Source organism: Balaenoptera borealis (assembly GCF_965194805.1).
Source record: "Balaenoptera borealis genome assembly, chromosome: X".
Classification (NCBI taxonomy): domain Eukaryota; kingdom Metazoa; phylum Chordata; class Mammalia; order Artiodactyla; family Balaenopteridae; genus Balaenoptera; species Balaenoptera borealis.
The window spans coordinates 62967998-62989661 of record NC_138881.1 but is presented as its reverse complement, the minus strand read 5'-3'; the positions used below and the strand labels follow the sequence as shown (position 1 = coordinate 62989661).

Genomic DNA, 21664 nt, shown 5'->3' with positions numbered 1-21664 from the left:
TAAAATTCTGCTATGCTAGAGTCCTATAGCAAATAACTAAGGTGAAATAAGAGGTCCTAGTCTGTAGCCTTAACTTTGAAGAGTGCTGTGAAAATAATAGCTTTCTGTCAAAAAAAAAAAGTCTTTAAGAATACTGGCTGAATGGTACTTTTTTATGTTAAGAAATAAATTTAGATATTTATAGTTTCATGTCTTCAAGTTTTCAGGCTTCAGATATTGAATTTGGTTTTGGCTTTGTTGATTCTCTAATATTGAAATTTTTCTATCTGAGGTTGCTGTTCATTGGGAAGTAATATAAAGTACATATAAAGTAACATATGTCATGAGCGTATTTCTGGTGAGGGAGGTAATTCTGGAATCAAAGTTGTCACCTCCCCTCCTTGTTCTTTTCGCCTGCCATGAAGTCAGAATTCAGAATCACATTTATGTTCCAGGGAATATAGTTTGTCAAAGGATATTATATATGAACATAAACTCTTATAACTGAGTAAAATGATCAGTAATCAGTAAAGATAAATGTTGAAGGTATTATTTGGTGGTTGTAATTAATGGAAATACTAGAAATATAAAATATGTATGTTATGCTCTCTTAAACTAAAAATTTTCTTTACTAGGAGGAGAAAAGCAAAGAGTAGCAATTGCAAGAGCCATTTTGAAGGACCCCCCGGTCATTCTCTATGATGAAGCTACTTCATCATTAGATTCAATTACTGAAGAGGTAAATGATGGTGAAAACATAAAACTCTTTAATTCAAATTGCTTAACTTTTTTCCTTGGAAGTTTCAGTAAAATAGCTACATTCTTTCATATTTTGAATGAACTTCAATAGAAGGTTCTGTAGAGCCAAATACCTAGCCCTTTTCCCCAATGTAGGAAGTGTTGATAGTAAGAATGCAGGTCGCATTATATTATCACACTGTTAAGTCCATTTGCAAATATATCGCTTTTTGAAACTGTGTGTGACACGTTATGCTCTTGTTGTATTACCTTTTCATCTTGCAAAGCTGTGGGAATCAACTAACGGGCTGACAAAGGAAGGTTTTAGTCTTTCTGCTTTTTGCCACTTAACATTCATTAAAATAGGTCTTATAAATGATTGTGACATGGTACACACCAGAAAGCCTTTCACTTATCATGGAGCAACTCACTAAGGTTCAAATTAGGCACACACAGCCTGTGGTTCTGGTATCAGTTTATATTCATTTCATAACAAGTATTGTGAAGCACCAAGATGTTATGACACTGACGTCATGGTACTACCCAGCAACTACATTAGACATCATAACATCTTTGTATTAAATGCCAAAGTCTTAACAGCAATCATAATTTCATGCATGAATCCCCTTAATCTAAAACTGAAGATAGGCTGATGTAATTTGTCAGTTGCCTCCATTCACCTACGTTTTACTTGAATATATAGTAAAACCCTATTGTTGAAGGATAGGCCTAATTTCAGCTTTAGAGCATATATGACATATATTTGCATATGGAGTTAAGTTTCAGGGCACATTATTTGATCTGCCATATGTTTAAAACAGCTTAATTTCTAAGTCAGTTGTTTAGCATGAGGATTTGTTATATTTATTTAGAAAATTTTTATTTTATTTATTTTTCATGAAAAGGCATTTTATTTTAAATATAGCACTGTGTACATGTCAATCCCAAACTCCCATCTATCCCTCCCCCGACCCTGCCCCCATGATAACCATAAGTTCATTCTCTAAGTCTGTGAGTCTATTTCTGTCTTGTAAATAAGTTCATTTGTATCATTTTTTTTAGATTCCACATATAAGCAATATCATATGATATTTGTCTTTCCCTGTCTGACTTAACTTCACTTAGTATGAAGTATAATCTCCAGGTCCATCCATGCTGCTGCAAATGGCATTATTTCAATCTTTTTAATGGCTGAGTAATATTGCATTGGATATATATACCACATCTTCTTTATCCATTCATCTGTTGATGGACACTTAGGTTGCTTTCATGTCTTGGCTATTGTAAACAGTGCAGCAGTGAACAGTGGGGTGCATGTATCCTTTCAAATGATGGTTTTCTCCAGATATATGCCCAAGAGTGGGATTGCTGAATCATAGGGTAGCTTTATTTTTAGTTTTTTAAGGAACCTCCATACTGTTCTCCATAGTGGCCATACTATTTTACATTCCCACCAACAGTGCAAGAGGGTTCCCTTTTCTCCACACCCTATCTAGCATTTATTGTTTGCAGATTTTTTGATGATGGCCATTCTGACTGGTATGAGGTGATATCTCATTGTAGTTTTGATTTGCACTTCTCTAATAATTAGCGATGTTGAGCATCTTTTCATGGGCCTCCTGGCCATCTGTGTGTCTTTGGAGAAATGTCTCTTTAGGTCCTCTGCCCATTTTTTGATTAGGTTGTTTGTTTTTTCGATATTGAGCTGCATGAGCTGTTTGTAAATTTTGGAGACTAATACCTTGTTTGCAAATATTTTCTCCCAGTCTGTGGGTTGTCTTTTCAGTTTGTTTATGGTTTCCTTTGCTGTGCAAAAGCTTTTGAGTTTTATTAGGTCCCACTTGTTTATTTTTGTTTTTATTTCCATTACCCTGTGAGACAGATTGAAAAAGATATTGCTGTGATTTATGTCAAAGGGTGTTCTGCCTATGTTTTCCTCTAAGAGTTTTATAGTATCCGATCTTACATTTAGGTCTTTAATCCATTTTGAGTTTATTTTTGTGTATGGTATTAAAGAATGTTCTAATTTCATTTTTTTTACATGCAGCTGTCCAGTTTTCCTAGCACCATTTATTGAAGAGACTGTCTTTCCTCCATTTTATAGTCTTGCCTCCTTTGTGGTAGATTAATTGGCCATAGGTGCATGGGTTTATTTCTGGGCTTTCTATCCTTTTGATATATATTTCTGTTTTTGTGCCAGTACCATACTGTTTTGATGAGTGTAGCTTTGTAGTATAGTCTGAAGTCAGGGAGCCTTGATTCCTCCAGCTCCATTTTTCTTTCTTAAGTTTGCTGTAGCTATTTAGGGTCTTTTGTGGCACTGTACAAATTTTAAGATTTTATTGTTCTAGTTCTGTGAAAATGCCATTGATAATTAGATAGGCATTGCATCAAAGCTCTAGATTACCCAGGGTAGTATAGTCATTTTGACAATATTGATTCTTCCAATCCAAGAACATGGTAGATCTTTTTTTAAAAAAATATTTATTTATTTATTTATTTATTTATTTAGGCTGCACCAGGACTTAGTTGCAGCAAGTGGGACCTTCATTACAGCATGTGGGATCTTTAGTTGTGGCATGCAGACTTCTTAGGTGCAGCATGCAGACACTTAGTTATGGCATGCAGGATCTAGTTCCCGACCACGGATCGAACCTAGGCCCCCTGCATTGGGAGCATGGAGTGTTACCCACTGGACCACCAGAGAAGTCCCAACACGGTAGATCTTTCCATCTGTGTCATCTTTGTTTTCTTTCACTAGCATCTTATAGTTTTCAGAGTACAGGTCTTTTGCCTCCTTAGGTAGGTATATCCCTAAGTATTTTATTCTTGTTGATGTGATGGTAAATGGGATTGTTTCTTTAATTTCTCTTTCTGATCTTTCATTGTTGGTGTACAGAAATGGAACAGATTTCTGTGTATTAATTTTGTATCCTGCAACTTTACCAAATTCATTGATGAGCTCTAGTACTTTTCTGGTAGCATCTTTAGGATTTTCTATGTATAGTATCATGTCATCTGCAAACAGTGACAGTTTTACTTCTTCTTTTCCAATTTGGATTCCTTTTATTTCTTTTTCTTCTCTGATTGCTGTAGCTAGGACTTCCGAAACTATGTTGAATAAAAGTGGCGAGAGTGGACATCCTTATCTTGTTCCAGATCTTAAAGGAAATGCTTTCAGTTTTCGCCATTGAGTATGATGTTAGCTGTAGTTTTGTCATATATGGCCTTTATTATGTTGAGGTAGGTTCCCTCTGTGCCCACTTTCTGGAGAGTTTTTACCATAAATGGGTGTTAAGTTTTGTCAAAAACTTTTTCTGCGTCTATTGAGATCATATGGTTTTTATTCTTCAGTTTGTTGATGTGGTGTATCACACTGATTGATTTGCAGATATTGAAAAATCATTGCATCCCTGGGATAAATCCCACTTGGTCATGGTGTATGATACTTTTAATGTATTGTTGGATTCGGTTTGATAGTATTTTGTTGAGGATTTTTGTGTCTCTGTTCATTAGCGATATTGGCCTGTAATTTTCTTTTTTCATGGTATGTCTGTCTGGTTTTGGTATAACGGTGATGGTGGCCTCATAGAATGCATTTGGGAGTGTTCCTTCCTCTGCTGTTTTTTGGAATAGTTTCAGAAGAATAGTTTTTAACTCTTTTCTAAATGTTTGATAGCATTTGCCTGTGAAGACATCAGGTCCTAGACTTTTGTTTGTTGGTGAGTTTTTTAATCACATTTTCAATTTCAGTACTGGTGATTGGTCTGTTTATAGTTTCTATTTCTTCCTGGTTCAGTCTTGGGAGATTGTACCTTTCTAAGAATTGTCCATTTCTTCCAGGTTGTACATTTTATTGGCATATAGTTGATTGTAGTAGTCTCTTATGGTCCTTTGGATTTCTGTGGTGTCCATTGTAACTTCTCCTTTTTCATTTCTAATTTTATTGATTTCAGCCCTCTCCCTTTTTTTCAGGATGAGTCTGGCTAAAGGTTTGTCAATTTTGTTTATCTTTTCAAAGAACCAGCTTTTAGTTTCATTGATCTTTTCTGTTGTTTCCTTCATTTCTCTTTCATTTATTTTTGCTCTTTATGATTTCTTTCTTTGCTAACTTTGGGTTTTGTTTGTTCTCCTTTCTCTAGTCGCTTTAGGTGTAAGTTTAGGTTGTTTATTTGTGATTTTTCTTGTTTCCTGAGGTAAGATTGTATTGTTATAAACTTCCTTCTTCGAACTGCTTTTACTGTGTCTCATAGGTTTGGGATCTTTGGGCTTTTGTTTTCATTTGTTTCTAGGTATTTTTTGATTTCCTCTTTGATTTCTTCAGTGATCCATTGGTTGTTTAGTAACATATTGTTTAGCCTCCACATGTTTGTATTTTTTACTTTTTTTTCTTGTAGTTGATTTCTAATCTCATAGTGTGTAGTCAGAAAAGATGCTTGATACGATTTCAGTTTTCTTAAATTTACTGAGGCTCACTTTGTGGCCCAGCATGTGATCAATCCTGGAAAATGTTCCATGTGCACATGAGAAAAACGTGTATTCTGCTGCTTTTGGATGGAATTCTCTATAAGTATCAATAAAGTCCATCTGGTCTAATGTGTCATTTAAGGCCTGTGTCTCCTTGTTGATTTTCTGTCTGGATGATCTGTGCACTGACGAAAATGGTATGTTAAAGTCCCCCATTCCCATTATTGTGTTACTGTCGATTTCTCCCTTCATGGCTGTTAGTATTTGCCTTATATATTGAGGTGCTTCTATGTTGGGTGCATATATATTTACAATTGTTATATCTTCTTCTTGGATTAATCCCTTGATCATTATGTAGTGTCCTTCCCTGTCTCTTGTAACAGTCTTCATTTTAAAGTCTACTTTGTCTGATATGAGTATTGCTACTACAACTTTCTTTTGATTTCCATTTGTATGGAATACCTTTTTCCATCCCCTCACTTTCAGTCTGTATGTGTCCCTAGATCTGAAGTGGGTCTCTTATAGACAGCATATATAGGGGTCTTGTTTTTGTATCCATTCAGCCAGTCTGTCTTTTGGTTGGAGCACTTAATCCATTTACGTTTAAGGTAATTATTGATATGTATGTTCTTATTACCCTTTTGTTAATTGTTTTGGATTTGTTTCTTTAGGTTTTTTTTCTTCCCTTCCTCTTTTGTTCTCTTGTTAATTGATGACTAACTTTAGTGTTGTGTTTGGATTCCTTTTTTCTTTTTTGTGTGTGTATCTATTTTAGATTTGTGGTTTGCGGTTACCATTAGGTTTTGATATGGTAGTCTGTATGTAAGCAAGGTTGTTTTAAGTTGCTGGTCTTTTAATTTCAAATGCATTTTCAATACCCTGCATTTGTTCTCTCCTCATTAATTGCTGGTTTTGATATCATATTTGTGTACAGATGATTTCCTTCCTTTACTGTATGTTTGCCTTTACTGGTGAGCTTTTCCATTCATAATTATCCTGTTTCTAGTTGTGGCCTTTTCTTTTCCGCTTAGAGAAGAATCTTTAGCATTTGTTATAAGGCTGGTCTGGTGGTGCTGAATTCTCTTAGCCTTTACTTGTCTGTAAAGCTTTAAATTCTCCGTCAAATCTGAATGTGAGCCTTGCTGGGTAGAGTATTCTTGTTTGTAGATTTTTCTCTTTCATTGCTTTAAATATATTGTGCCACTCCCTTCTGGCCTACAGAGTTTCTGTTGAGAAATCAGCTGATCACCTTATGGGAGTTCCCGTGTATGTTTTTGTTGCTTTTCCCTTGTTGCTTTAATATTTTTTCTTTTATCTTTAATTTTGTCAAGTTGAATACTGTTTTGTCTTGGTGTGTTCCTCCTTGGGTTTATCCTACCTGGGGGTCTCTGCACTTCCTGGGCTTGAGTGACTGTTTCCTTTCCCATGTTAGGGAAGTTTTCAGCTATTATCTTTTCAAATACTTTCTCAGGTCCTTTCTCTCTTCTCCTTCTGGGACCCTTATAATATGAATGTTGGTGCTTTTAATGTTGTCCCAGAGGTCTCTAAGACTGTCTTCATTTCTTGTCATTCTTTTTTCTTTATTCTTTTCCATGGCAGTGATTTCCAACATTCTGTCTTCCAGGTCAGTTATCCATTCTTCTGCCTCAATTATTATGCTATTGATTCCTTCTAGTGTATTTTTCATTTTCAGTTATTGTATTGTTCATCTCTGTTTGTTCTTTAGTTCTTCTAGGTCTTTGTTATACATTTCTTGCATCTTCTCAATCCTTGCCTCCATTCTTGTTCCAAGGTCTTGAATCATCTTCACTATCATTATTCCTAATTCTTTTTCCGGTAGATTGCCTATCTCTACTTCATTTAGTTGTTCTTCTGGGATTTTATCTTTTTCCTTCATCTGGGACATATTCCTCTGCCATCTCATTTTGTCTAATTTTCTGTGATTGCAGTTTCCATTCCGTAGGCTGCTGGATTGTAGTTCTTGCTTCTGCTGTCTGCCCTCTAGTGGATGAGGCTGTCTAAGGAGCTTGTGCACGCTTCCTGATGGGAGGGGCTGGTCCCTGCCTACTGGGTGGAGCTGGGTCTTGTCCCTCTGGTAGGCAGGGCTGTGCTCAGGAAGATGTTTAGCAGCTTGTCTGCTGATGGGTGGAGCTGTGTTCCCACCCTGTTGGTTGCATGGCCTGAGGTGTTCCAGCACTGGTGCCTACAGGCTGTAGGGTGGGGCTAATGGCAGCCTCCGGGAGGGCTCACACCAATGAGTACTCCACAGATCTGCTGCCAGTGTCCTTATCCCCACAGTGAGCCACTGCCACCCCACACCTCTGCAGGAGACCCTCTATTACTAACAGGTAGTTCGGGCCCAGTCTCTTATGAGGTCACTGCTTTTTTCCCCTGGGTTCTGGTGCGCACACGATCTTGTGTCAGCCCTCCAAGAGTGGAGTTTCTGCTTTTCCCAGCCCTGTGGAATTCCTGTGATCAAACCCTGCTGGCCTTCAAAGCCAGACTCTCTGCGGCTCCTCCTCCTGTTGCTGGACTTCCAGGCTGGGAAGCCTGACGTGGGGCTCAGGACTTTCACTCCTGTAGGAGAACTTCTGTGGTGTAACTGTTTTCCAGTTTGTGGGTCAAGCACCCGGCGGGTATGGAATTTGATTTTGTTGTGATTGTGCCCCTCCTACTGTCTTGTTGTTATTTCTTCTTTGCCTTTGGATGTAGGGTATCTTTTTTGGTAGGTTTCAGTGTTTTTTTGTCAATGGTTGTTTACCCATTGATTGTGATTTTGATGTTTACATAAGAAGGGGTGAGCTCATGTCCTTCTACTCCACCATCATGAGCTAATCTGAGGATTTGTTATTGATATATTTAAAAGGAACCTTAAGCTACACCAGACTCCATTCATATGCATAGTAGGAATCTGCTTACAAGAACTTTGTACCTAAAAATGTGTCATCCACATTTATCACAATTTCAGAGTCCTAACAACAGTCATTATTTGAGTCACATATCTTTATTAGCTCACAGAGCATAACCCATTAATTGCTAGCAGAGAACACTCCCCCTTGAGGGAATGAGTTACCGGAAGATTTGGTAAATTTTAATCAACCTTTTAAAAAGGTCCAGAGCATCAGTAGGATGTCAGAGTGTAAGTTCTGGAGGGTAGGAAAGAGGAGTCCTCCCCAGACATCACAATTTTTCTTAGAATTGACCCTGTGCTTGATTTTCAGTCTGCCATAGTAAAATATAAGGTCTTCTTTTCCTGGGTAACCATCTATTCATGATAATTTTATTTCTTTAATAAATACAGTGATTAGAGATACCTGTAGGAAGCCATTGAGAATATCCCCATCCCCCACACTGCTATTTCCATCTAGCTAGCTGTACTTAGACCCAGGTTTCCAAGTATAGGTGAATATATATACAGCTGCCTTACATTTTACAGGCAGTAAACAAAAATGTATTTTCCAGAATGCCTTAAGAAGTCAGACTGCTTTTGAAAAAGAAGTTTTCTCAAGTTAAACATGCATCGTTGTCCTTGTCACCCTTTCCATCCTCTGTGTTTGAACTGAGGAAAAGCAAGTGCTCCTGTACCCTTTGAGTTTCCTATCTTTCTTGATTTTTTTTTGTACTTCTCCACATCCTATCACTTGAGTCCCTCCTCATTTTGTTTTTGCTCTCATTGTCCAGATAAACATATCTGTCTATGCTCCTGATATCAGTGGATTCATCATTGTTATTGTTTGTTTTTATGTATAGAAAATATCTACCTTCTCCCAGACTTTATAATTTAAAGAAATATTGCCTATCTTAAAGCTAATTTTTTCCATAATAATATGGTCATATTCACCTTCCCTCTTTGATTGATTTTATTCTCTTAGTAATTATTAGATTAGGTAAAATATTTGGTAGTGGTATAAAGTTTATATAATACCAAATTAACTAGCATTTTATATATTCTTTTCAGAAATACATGAGTATTTTAATATACATTTACCTAATATATAGATCTTCTTTTTCCCCTCCTACTGTTCTTGTTGTCAAACTTGCAGACTATTCTTGGTGCCATGAGGGATGCAGTCAAACACAGAACTTCTATTTTCATTGCACACAGATTGTCAACAGTTGTTGATGCAGATGAGATCATTGTTTTGGACCAGGTAAGAGGTTGAACTTTAAAGTTTAGTGTTTGAAGAACATTAGAAATTGTTACAAACACAAGCAACTTAAATATTGTTTCTAAAGAAAGTTATAGAATTTTGTGTTCTTTGAGTAAGATTGAATCCTGATAGGATTCCGTTTTTACCTCCTTTTGATAGGAAATAATGCATGCCACTTCCAAAAATGAATAAACTGTATTAACTCACTCTATTAAAGTTTTAAAAGCAAAGTTAGATGAGGAAAGCATTAAATCCTAATATGGTAGAAGCAGTTTTAAAGGGTATGTATTTAAAATAATTTTTCTTTATTCATTTTTGCTCTGTACAGAATCTTTGCTCATTGTCTTCACTGTATTTTATATTTTCATTTTTCTAATACCTGCACATACCCTTGATGTCTAAAAGAAAATTACCATAAAATAAAGTCGTTTTCATGCATGGCCATTTTTATCTTTTTCCTCATGAGGAAAGTAAGAAAAAGGACAGCCTGCTTTATTTCTCTGAGGGAATTACTATAAGAGTATACTGTCTAAATGTTCTGAACAAATCAGAGTGCCACTATTGCGATTGGTAGATTTGAAAATTGTAATAGTTTTTCTTTTCTCCTCTCTGTAGGGATATCTTATTCCCACCCCCTTTGTACTTGATTATTTCTAACAGTGTTCTCTATGCTTATTTCTCCCTTCTAATACATAAATCTTCAATTTTTTATCATTTTGAAAGCCTGAGTACTGGGAGTTAAGAGAGAAGAAGCATTCTCTTGTACTGTCTATATTGAGAGAGAATTTTTCATGCCACTAAAATTTCTTATGGGATATTCAGTTCTGTGATATATATATATTATTTCTTTTATGTGTTACCTGTGCACTTGCTACCCTAGGTCTTTTTGTTCGTTTGTTCAAAAATGCTAACATTCACTAAAATATAAACTGATTTTCTTCAGTATGCTTGTTCCAGAGTGTCTTAAATGGGAAATTTTGTAAATATACTTTATTATCTCATTGATGTTCAGGTATCTGAAATAAAATCTGCTCTTTTTTGCTTTTTACTAAACTTTCCAATTGTATGCAGTCATGTACATAGAGCCTTTTCTTGTAAATATAAAATGTTAAAAGTACTTTAACAAGCATGTGCTTACCTACCTCATGCCAGGAGGTTCACAGTATCTATACAGTTATATCATAACGTTGCCACTTGGGGTTTGGATTATAATTGGAACTAACTATTGATCATACCATTTGTATCTAAAATCTCTTTATGTTGAATTTGATGGTTCTATAATTGCTTGATTATGAAGATCAGAGATTTTCATTTTCTAGTGAAACTAATGTGACCTCATGTGTTCCGTCAACAGTCTCTGGTAGTATTAAGTCTGCATAACAGAGTTCCCAAGGCCCTTCCTCACCCTCTTGCAGCCTGGTGATTACCCGTTCCCAGCCTTGGCAAGAGACTGGAGGTTTACTTGTCAGGAAATTGAGTCAGAGAGGCTCTGGACACAAGAAAATTACCAAGTACATTAACAAAGATGGGCGAGATTAACTGGAAATCAAAACATACCGAAGAATAAGACCACAGACCCTCCTGTGCCACTGGCTCCAAGAACCTTGCCAACCAATTATTTATTTCTACTGTCACCACTCCTTCCCTCACCAGCAGATAATTAGAGGATTCTTCTCTAGAGAAACAAAAGTAGCCCCATAAAAAACATGTTCATATTTGGGGACCGCCACAAAATGACCAGATACCCATGTGATCATCCTACAATGAAACCCAACAGCTGAGGAGCCCACTCCCATGCACATAGAGCTTCCAGTCAGTTTTTTTTAATACTGTATTTTTAAGTGTCAGTGGATAGTAAAGGAAGGCCTCTAAAGCAAGCAGAAAAAAATTCAGTAGAAAATGTAGACAATGCAGAGAGCATAAGAAAACTTAAAAATATAATTAATATCATCAGAGGTCATGGAAAATATAACATTTTAAAATAAGGACAAATGCTGTTAAGAAAAAGGTAAAGAAGACTTAATATTGCATGAGTTCCAGGATACAGTATTAAGTGAAAGTAAGAAAGATGCAAAAGAGTATATAGTATGCCACCTTTTGCAAGGAGGATGTGGGGGAAACATATGTATATTTACTTGTTTCTGCAAAAAGAAACCCTGGGAGGATAAACTAGAAACTAAAGACATTGTTTACCTGCAGGATGGAGACAAAAAGGGGTAGAAGACAAAGGGGAGGGAGTAAGACTTCGCTGATTATACTTTTTTGTATTATTTTTACTTTTGAGCCATGCTAATGTTTTTTATATGTTTAAAAATCAACAAGGATGGGGCAGAAACAGGAATTGAATACAAACAGAAAGAAGTAAAACTAGGTACATAACGAATTAATAACATAACTATGTAGAAGAAAAATAGCATGCAGAATTAACCCAAATAACTTTTGAGCACATTCCTCTGATTATTTAGCCTTAGTGGAATATATTATAAGGATAAAAATAACTCAGACTTGAACTTAGTAAGTTTGTTTTTGGTAGTAGCATGAGAGTAGCTGTTTTGAAACTATTTTGTGTATACTGTAAGACTGAGCATGTGAGTAAATACATTGATGTTGGGAAATAGAGGTCTTACTTGGGAGAAGAAAGATACAGATATGGAATGGAAAAAGAAGAGGAGCCTTGTGATGTTATATTGGAACAGAATTGTCAATATCAGTTCATGATGAAAAAAAAAAAATGTTCCTAACTCTGTTCAGTGAAAAGGCCTAGAAGCAATGAAATTCCAGTAGTAATGAGTGTAACCAGCACCTACATCTTGGACACTAAATACTGTTCCTCACTAAAAGGAACCAGGACTCCTTGGAGAAATGCCTGATTCCATATTTGGAGCAGGGAAATTAATGAAGGCATTTCACAAGGACACAGGAACCATTTTGAATGGGTTCCCACTGGTCAAGTGTGGGATGATTTGAATGTCAAAAAAAAATAATAATAATGATACTAATGAATTACAACACATTGAATAAAAAACTAATCTATAATTCCATAATTGTACTTAGAGAAAGCTCTTTTTTAAAAATGAAATCTTGCCATTTACAGCAGTGTTAATGGACCTGGAGGGTATTATGCTAAGTGAAATAAGTCAGAGAAAAACAAATACCGTATGATTTTACTTATATGTGAAATCTACAAAACAGAGCAAATGAATAAACAAAACAGAAACAGACTCATAAATACAGAGAACACACTGGTGGTTGCCAGAGGCAGCAGGGGGGATGGATGAAATAGGTGATGGGTACTAAGAAGTACAAACTAAGTCATGGGGATGTAATGTACACATAGGGAATATAGTGAATAATATTTTCATAACTTTGTATGGTGACATATGGTAACTGGACTTAACTGAGGTAATCATTTCATAATGTATAAAAATACTGAATCACTGTTGTACACCTGAAACTAATGTAATGTTGTATGTTAATTATAACTCGGAAAAAAAAATGCTAACACATACAAGGAATGATAAGTTTACAGAATCATATTTTGCAACCACCATTGTAATAAATGATTCACATAAGGATCATCATTGTTTGCTAAAACCATATGGTGAAAAACTATTGGGGAATAGAATATTCACAGTTTGAAAGCATAACCCATAGATTAATTATTGATTACAAAGAGAAAAAGTACCTTTAAAATAGAGAAATCTGGTAGACACTACCTTAACCAAGTGATCAAACTGAAATCATTAATTGTGGAGCAAAATGACATCATGTACCTCCTAATATGATACACTGAGGACATATCACCTATATTGTATTGCAACAAAAATGTTTAGCCTGGATCTAAGAATCAGGAACAACTAGACAAATACAACGTGAAGGGCATTCTTTAAAAAACAAGCCTGGACATTTTAGAAATGTCATTGTCACACTCACACAGAGTAGGAAACTTATAAATTCAATGTGTTGATCCTGATTGGATCCTGGATGGAAAAAATAAAGGATATTATTGGGATAATTGGTAAAATCTAAATATGAGATATATATTAGATAAATTTCTTGGGTGTGATATTGTTGTATTCTAGTCATGTAGGAGAATGTCCTTGTTTTCAGGAGATACATGCTAATGAAATATTTAGGGGAGAAATGTAATGATGTCCACAACTCATTCTTAAATGATTTAGCAAAAAGTAGTGTAAATTTAGAGATAGGATGAAGTGAGAGAAAGCAAATATGGAAAAATGAACAGTTGCTCACCTAGGAGAAGCATATATAGGCATTCATTTTTACCATTCTTGCAACATTTCAAATTTAAAATGGAGATAGTAAATAAATAAATGAACAACTAGAGAACGAGAGATTTTGAAAATGAAAAAAGTCATTGCTGAAATAAAGTCAAGAAAATCTCTAAAGAGTAGAGCAAAAAAAGAGAAAATAGAGGAAAGATAAGAAAACAAGAGAACTAGTCTAAGAGGTCCAACATTTGACTAATGGTTGTTCTAGAAAGAGGGGATAGGAAAAAGGGAAGGAAATAACTAAAGAATAATACCCCCAAAATGTCCAGAACTTCAGAGCATGAGTTTCCAGATTGAAAGGGCCTACCAAGAACCCACCACAATAAATGGAGGAAAGAAAAATAAAAGTCAAATTATCATAAAATTTCAGAATTGAGCATAAGGAAAAGAACTTAAAAGCTGTGAGAGAAATATCTCCGGGCAGGGTGGGGACTGAATAATAGATTACCTAATATAGTTGATTATGAGAAAAATACTGTTCAGACAGGCTTAAAGTTTAGAGAGAATTACCAATAGTGACATAGAAAACTAAGCAAATGAAAAAATAAGGCAGTTACTATGTCCAGGAAGAATAAAAAATTATGAGAAAATATATATAAAATCCTAGTACTTCACTTGGCTCAACAGATAATACTTACATAGTCACAATAAAGTACACATTGTGTATTAACTTAAATAACATTTATGATATAACCAATGTTATTAGGAGAATGAAGAGTGAGGCATTGGGAATGTGGAATAGTTAAAAGTGCTGAATCTCATTAATATGTATATGTGTGTGTAAATGCCAGAAGAAATAGCTACAGATTTGGAGATAAGGAGATATTCAAGGGTGGAGAAGGAGGAGACAAAAGACTGTACTTTCGGTTATAAACTTTGTAATTATTAGTTGACTTTTTAAGCTGTGTACATTTGTGCTTTAATACAAATAAAAATAATTTAAAATATAATATACATTTTTATAGCAGGATAAATTTTTTGTGATTTATTTCATTGGTTTTCTACAAAAATAATTCCATTCTTTCTAATACTTTTTGATGCAGTTTCCATTGAGGATTTTTTTAATCGAAGTGTAGTTAATGTACAATATTGTGTCAGTGACTCAGTTTTTGTTTTTCAGATTATATTCCATTATAGGTTATTACAGAAGATTGAATACAGTTCCCTGTGCTATATAGTAAATCCTTTTTGTTTATCTATTTTATATATAGTAGTTTGTATCTGTTAATCCCAAACTCCTAATTTGTTCTTCCCTCCTTCCCATCCCCTTTGGTAACCATAAATGTGTTTTTTATGTCTGTGCAGTGAGATTTTTATTTTGTTTGTTTTTTACAGCGGTAAATAAAAAAATATAAAATACGTAACCATGGGGACTTCTGTGCCAGTGAAGTGGTCCACAGATACCAAAGTTGAGGACTACATTCAGGATCCAGAGTTCAAATAGCTGAGCAAAATAGTTCCTAGACTGTCCAGCCAGCAATCAAGGAGAAACCTTAAATTAACCACTCAGAAGTGGGCACACAACAAATTTCAGTTATTTTGCTTAAGGGTATATTTGTAAAGGTCCTCTCACCAGGAGTACCAGTAAAAGTGACAAAATTACTTTTGTCTCCCAACATGTTTAGCAGTAGCTGTCCAGAGACAAATTAATTGTAGATAAGAGTTAGGAATCAATACCAATTCTATGCAATGTTAAGTTTAATAGCCAGTGTTAAGAAAACTGGTTACTGGAAGAAATAAACTTTTCATGGAGAAATATTTTTTGTTTCAAAGTACACATAGGATTTTGGGATATTTTTTAAAAATCCTTTAAATCTCTGTATAAATAACTGCTTTTGATGTAAATTTGATTTAAATTTGATTTACTGATTACAGAAAATACCACCTTTAGAAAATCTTCACTTTCCTTTCTGCTCTTCAAAATGAAAAATGAAACATTCAAATTTTATTTCCTTTAAGTGAAATGGTATATGGTATATGGAATTTCATAGCTTTTTGTTTGTTCACTGGACTGATAGCTCAACAGTAAAGAAGGCATTCCTGTGTCAGTTTTCCCCATTTGTACTATAATGAAGAATTGGGAAAGGTATTTTAATGAATGCAAATCTTTCAAAATTCTTGCTTAGTAAGTATTATGTATTTTCAATTATTATGCTAGTTATATGACTTTCTCTACGTTTCTCTTGTTTTTGCTTATTAGGGTAAGGTAGCTGAACGTGGTACCCACTATGGTTTGCTTGCTAACCCTGGCAGTATCTATTCAGAAATGTGGCATACACAGAGCAGCCATGTGCAGAACCATGATAACCCCAGATGGGATGCAAAGAAAGAAAATGTGTCCAAAGAGGAGGAAAGGATGAAACTACAAGAAGAAATTGTCAACAGTGTGAAAGGCTGTGGAAACTGTTCCTGCTAAGTCACATGAAACCTTTTCATTTCTTTTCTCTTCTCTTCTTTTCTTTTCTTTCCTTTTTTCTCCCTCCCTCCCTTCCTTCCTTCCTTTCTCTCCTCTCTTCCTTCCTCCCTTCTTCCTTTCTTTCTTTTTTTTCCTTGACTACACATTTGCACTGAAGCAGAATTGTTTTATTAAAAAAAATCATACATTCCCATTTTCTATAATCCTTCTTTTAGATAAGATTTATTTGGAAAGGGAATTGAGTTTTACATCTTTCACAATCTATTTAATGTGATATTTATATTATCCCCAAATTATTTTCTTGTTACTGCCTTATTTGTGGTCAAAGCATAATTCTTCTTACTATTTGACTTTACCCCATTTCCATTTTTGAGGCCTGATAGCCATTTGCTATCCATAACCAGATGAATCAGATTGGTTTCCAAATTTTTTGTAGTTTTTCAAACCTCTTTTATGCTGACAATTTAGATGGAAAGTGTCTGTTTCTTAAAAATTTTTTAAAAAATAAGAGAGTATAGGTTCATTTTTTCTCCTCCCCTTCCCCCATTGAAATACTTCAATGATAGATAACTATACTTACATTTTAAAAATTATTTGCCACTATATACCTTTAAGAGGAAAAACCTTGATTCTCATGTTGGTATGTAGAATGTTCTTCATCATTAACCAGCATTGTAACTGTCATCTAGCAGTGGGAATTTTATTTTTCCACCAAATGAGGTGTTGCTTTTGTTTTGGACCAAAATGTATACATTTCTTTTTAAAGACTCATAAACCCTGATGTAATTTGAGAGTTACCATACTGGGAGTGATCTAAAAAGCTTAGGAAGTTAATTGCCTTTTCTATTTCCATCTTAAATGCACTGCTTTTGCTATCTGAAGTTATACAAAGAAACAACCAAATGGGATGTGTGCACGCATGCATGTGTGTACATGTGTATAAAGCAACATCTACTTAAAAATTATTAATGACCTTTAGGCAAATAGGAGAGGATTACACATATATTTAGATGATCAGGACTCTAATCTGTGTTGACACTTCAGAATTACTTTATTACCAGGTCTTCCCTTCCTTTTTCAGTAGTTTAATGAGTTCCTTTAAGCTTGAAATAACGAGGAGCCCAAACAAGATAATCAAGAAATAATTAATAAAATGTTGGTATATATTCACTTAGAAAGCTCTTCTCCCTTTCCAACTTGAATTTGCTTTAATTTGTTTGGTAGTAATCATTCAGCTTGAAAAACTTGTGTATCATGAACAGCCACATAACTATATAATGAGGCTTTATTTCTCAGAAAAAGTCTTAAAGCATTTATTTGTCTATGGTTTTATTGTCTTTTAAGTGATAATTTGGTATGGGTGAGATTAATTTTTTTTCTGATTTGTATTGTCATTAGTAGGTAGATACCTAAACTTATCTAAACTTATTGGGTCTGCAGTTTTGTTATATAAAGGTGATTTGATAAGTAGCTTGAAGCCAGTATTTTATGGTTAGTCTTTGAAAGCACAGTAAGTGGTGCAGGATCTTGCTTTTGGAGTTGGAGTTAACACTGAGATGCATAATCAGCTGCAAAATGGGAGGTTTTGGACATTTCTTACACTGAAGCCATAGACGTGATTGCTTTTCTGAGGAACAACAACAGCAAAAAAAAGTCCTTTGAATAACCCAGCTGCATTACTAGAAATGTGATTAGATAGAAATTTTGCTTCTGTTAATTCCTTCTATACATTTCCAATGTTGCTGATGGAAAATATTTAGCTTAGTTGCATAATCAAACAGGTAAGATTGAAGTAATCATTAGTAATATTCATTTTGAATGTGAATAGTGGTATTCAAAGTAAGTGATTTTGTGATATGGGAAACATATAGTCAAAGGATAGGACCTGGTGTAGGCAAAGGGTCGGGGGCTGGGGCGCAACTGCTGCAGCTCTCGCTGGAGCCAAGACGAGCGCCCGCCACTGCCCACCGCCCACTGCATGCGCCTCCGTGCCATGGCTGGCCTCAACTCCCTGGAGGCAGTGAAACGCAAGAACCAGGCCCTGCAGCAGCAGGCGGATGAGGCGGAGGACCACGCGCAGGGCCTACAGTGTGGGAGCTGGATGGCGAGCGCGAGTGGTGAGAAAGCTGAAGGTGATGTGGCAGCTTTCAGTTGACACATCCAGCTCATTGAGGAGGAGTTGGACAGGGCTCAGGAACGACTGGCCACAGCCCTGCACAAGCTGGAGGAGGCAGAAAAGGCTGCAAATGAGAGCAAAAGAGGAATGAAGGTGATAGAAAACTGGGCAACGAAGATGAGAAGATGGAGATTCAGGAGATGAAGCTCAAAGAGACCAAGGACATTGCTGAGGAGGCTGACCACAAATACGAGGAGGTAGCTCGTAAGTTGGTCATCCTGGAGGGTGAGCTGGAGCGGGTGGAGGAGCGTGCCAAGGTGTCTGAACTAAAATATGGTGACCTGAAGCTGTGGAGAAGAAGAGGAGTGGGGCCAGAAGCCAGTGGACGCTGCTCTCTGTGGAAAGACGGGCGCCTTTCACTCCGCCCCGCTTCATAGCAGCCAAAGGGGTGAGGGGTCAGGCCTGTGAGCTGCGGATCATGGCACTAGCCTTGCGACTCTGGCGCTCCCTTCCTTTGGGACGTAGCGCTGCCCTGGGACCTCGGCTCCCGACAGGTGCTGCTGGCAGCTGTGAGCAGTGCGTTCTTTGGCGACTCCGCGGTGCTGAGGTGATGGGAAACCCAGGAGCTTTCAAAAGAAGTCTTCTATTCTCTGCCTTGTCTTATTTGGATTTTGAAACTTATCAAGTCATTTCCCAGGCTGCTGTGGTTCATGCCGCAGCCAAAGTCTTCAGAGTTGAAGAAATCCTTGAACAAGCAGACTACCTATATGAAAGTGGAGAAACAGAAAAACTTTACCAGTTGCTATCCCAGTACAAGGAAAGTGAAGATGCAGAGTTACTGTGGCGTTTGGCACGGGCATCACGTGTTATAGGTCGACTCAGTGGAACCTCAGAAGAGGAGAAAAAGCTCTTGGTGTATGAAGCCCTAGAGTATGCAAAAAGGGCACTAGAAAAAAATGAATCAAGTTTTGCAGCTCATAAGTGGTATGCAATCTGTATTAGCGATGTTGGAGATTATGAAGGAATCAAGGCTAAAATTGCAAATGCCTACATGATCAAGGAGCCTTTTGAGAAAGCAGTTGAACTCAACCCTAAAGATGCTACCTCAATTCACCTTATAGGTATTTGGTGTTACACATTTGCTGAAATGCCTTGGTATCAAAGAAGAATTGCTAAAATGCTGTTTGCAGCTCCTAGTTCCACCTATGAGGAGGCCTTAGGCTACTTTCACAGGGCAGAGCAAGTGGATCCAAACTTCTACAGCAAAAACTTGCTTCTTCTAGGAAAGACATATTTGAAGCTACACAACAAAAAGCTTGCTGCTCTCTGGCTAACAAAAGCCAAGGACTATCCAGCGCACACAGAGGAGGATAAACAGATAGAGACAGAAGCTGCTCAGTTGCTTACAGGTTTCAGTGACAAGAACTGAGAATTTTTCAATGAAATATCTAAGAAGCAGTGCCTTTTCATCAAATTATAAAGATAATAAATACATTAACCATTTAAATAAATAAATAAAATAAAATAAAATGTGGTGACCTGGAAGAAGAACTCAATGTCACTAACAACCTGAAGTTGCCAGAGGCTGCATCTGAAAAGGAGGATGAACATGAAGAAGAAATTAAACTTCTGTCTGACAAACTGAAAGAGGCTGAGACCTGTGCCGAATTTGCAGAGACAACAGTTGCAAAACTGGAAAAGACAATTGATGAGCTGGAAGAAAAACTTGCCCAGGCCAAAGAAGAGAACGTGGGCTTACATCAAACACTGGATCAGACACTAAACGAACTAAACTGTATAGAACCAAAACAGAAGAGTTTTGTTCCAACAAAAACTCCAGAGCTCTGTGTCTTTCTCTTCTCTTGTAAGAAGTTTCTTTTGTTATTGTCTCTTTGCTTTGCTGGAAATGTCAAGCAAATTATGAATACATGACCAAATATTTTGTATCAGAGAAGCTTTGAGCACCAGTTAAATCTGTTCCTTCCTTTTTTCAAATAGCATCAGGTTTTTCAGCTCTGTTTTTATCCTTAAATTGCATTTATTCCTGAGGTAGGCAGGGTATTTCATATTGAGCATACTCTCAAGACTGATGGCATTTGGTTCCTGGGAGAATAGACAACCCCACACTTTTAAAACACAGATTCCGATGTCTAGTCATGGGTCAGTTTAAAAGGTTGAAGAATATCCACCGTTGGTCACACTATAGGAAGACAGGGACCATCACATTAAAATGGGTGGGGATTTTCCATCCAGAGCAAAAAAGGGGGTTGGGGTGAGGTTACTATGGGAAGTCATAAACCACACAGAGGTTAACCTAATCATCCTGGCTCTTTTCCACACTCCACCGTGCAGAACAAACATCCTCTGAGCAGTCAGCATGAGAATGCTTGGAAAAGAGTCATCATAGTTACCCAAATGTTTTCTGGATAGATCCTTGATATGCTCTTCTCTATGCTTCTTTCACTCTAAAGTTGTTCTCTGAGGAGCTGATGTCTTATTCCAATAATGACCCATGCTTATCTGCTCTGATATGAGGCCATCCACTCAGCAGGAATGAATGTTGTAGAATTCAGTCCTATTCAGAGAAGCCATATCAAAAAGACTGCTAGCCATCAATAGTTGAGTAAGACTTTCTGTAAACAAATATTGGGCAGAATAGCCCTCTCTGACAGCAAAGTAAGGATGAAAAAGTAATTGGCCTAACTTCATCTCCTCTATACTCCAGGGACTGGCAAATTGGAGATTTACTTATCTGGAATTTTAATTCCTTCTTCAAGACCAAGTTAATAAAAGACCAGGAAACTCCTGCTTAAACTGGATATGGAGTATTTTGTAGACAGGGCTGCACAGTTTGGCTTTGTTAGATTTCTGCTTTCTCAGTTAACATCTTAGAGCTGAAATATTCCACATTCCCCAGCAGTGTGGGGGCCAACTCAAGTTTATAATTCTGACTAAAAATCACCCTGCTTCTAGTTTATCCAGATCCTCTGCCCCTCACTCCTATTTATTAAGCATCACACTACCCAGGAGATACACTAGCAAATTGTGCAATTGAATAAAACCCACACTTTTCATTTAGATTCTTGCAACTGTGTCATATGTAATAGTATCATTTTTTCTACATTTTGGTCAAATAAATTTTTACATAAACTAAAAAAAAAAAAAGGAATGTTTTTAGGGTAGGGAAATTTCCCCACTAAGATTTTTGAAGCTGTTTTCATATGATTGGAGGTGGTCTCTGGTGGTCTCTAGACCACTGGGTCATTGTGGTCATTAACCACTATTTTCAGCTAATAAAAAATTACCTGAAAAACTCAGTTATTGTAGGGGCCACAACTAAGTCAAATATTTTTCTGTTAACTCCATCTTAGGTGGTTCTATACAGTGGCATAATAGACAAAAGCTTCCTAAAATGATTCATTCAGAGGAAATGCCAAGAAAAGGGACATTTATTATAATGTACTAATTTTACATTACAGTATTACATACACAAAAGTACAAATTT

The 21664-nt window shown here is 36.3% G+C and overlaps 1 protein-coding gene and 2 pseudogenes across 5 annotated transcripts in view; all 3 read left to right on the top strand.

Annotated features, from left to right (window-relative positions):
* The window catches only part of ABCB7 (ATP binding cassette subfamily B member 7), a 150661-nt gene extending 133440 nt beyond the window's left edge, over positions 1-17221 (top strand). For all 3 annotated transcript variants that reach the window (XM_082377162.1, XM_082377161.1, XM_082377160.1), the window contains 3 exons: positions 615-718; positions 9228-9335; positions 15828-17221. In XM_082377162.1, the coding sequence (XP_082233288.1) occupies positions 615-718; positions 9228-9335; positions 15828-16043 (428 nt within the window). In that variant the 3' untranslated portion in view covers positions 16044-17221. The remainder of the gene's footprint in view (positions 1-614; positions 719-9227; positions 9336-15827) is intronic.
* Positions 17222-18021: 800 nt separating this feature from the next.
* Positions 18022-21324, top strand: LOC309620786 (tropomyosin-like; annotated as a pseudogene). The gene is made up of 2 exons: positions 18022-18495; positions 19694-21324. The product of its transcript is annotated as a tropomyosin-like (transcript).
* LOC309620647 (regulator of microtubule dynamics protein 1 pseudogene) lies at positions 18507-19690 on the top strand (annotated as a pseudogene). The gene has a single exon. The product of its transcript is annotated as a regulator of microtubule dynamics protein 1 pseudogene (transcript).
* Positions 21325-21664: the final 340 nt, after the last annotated feature.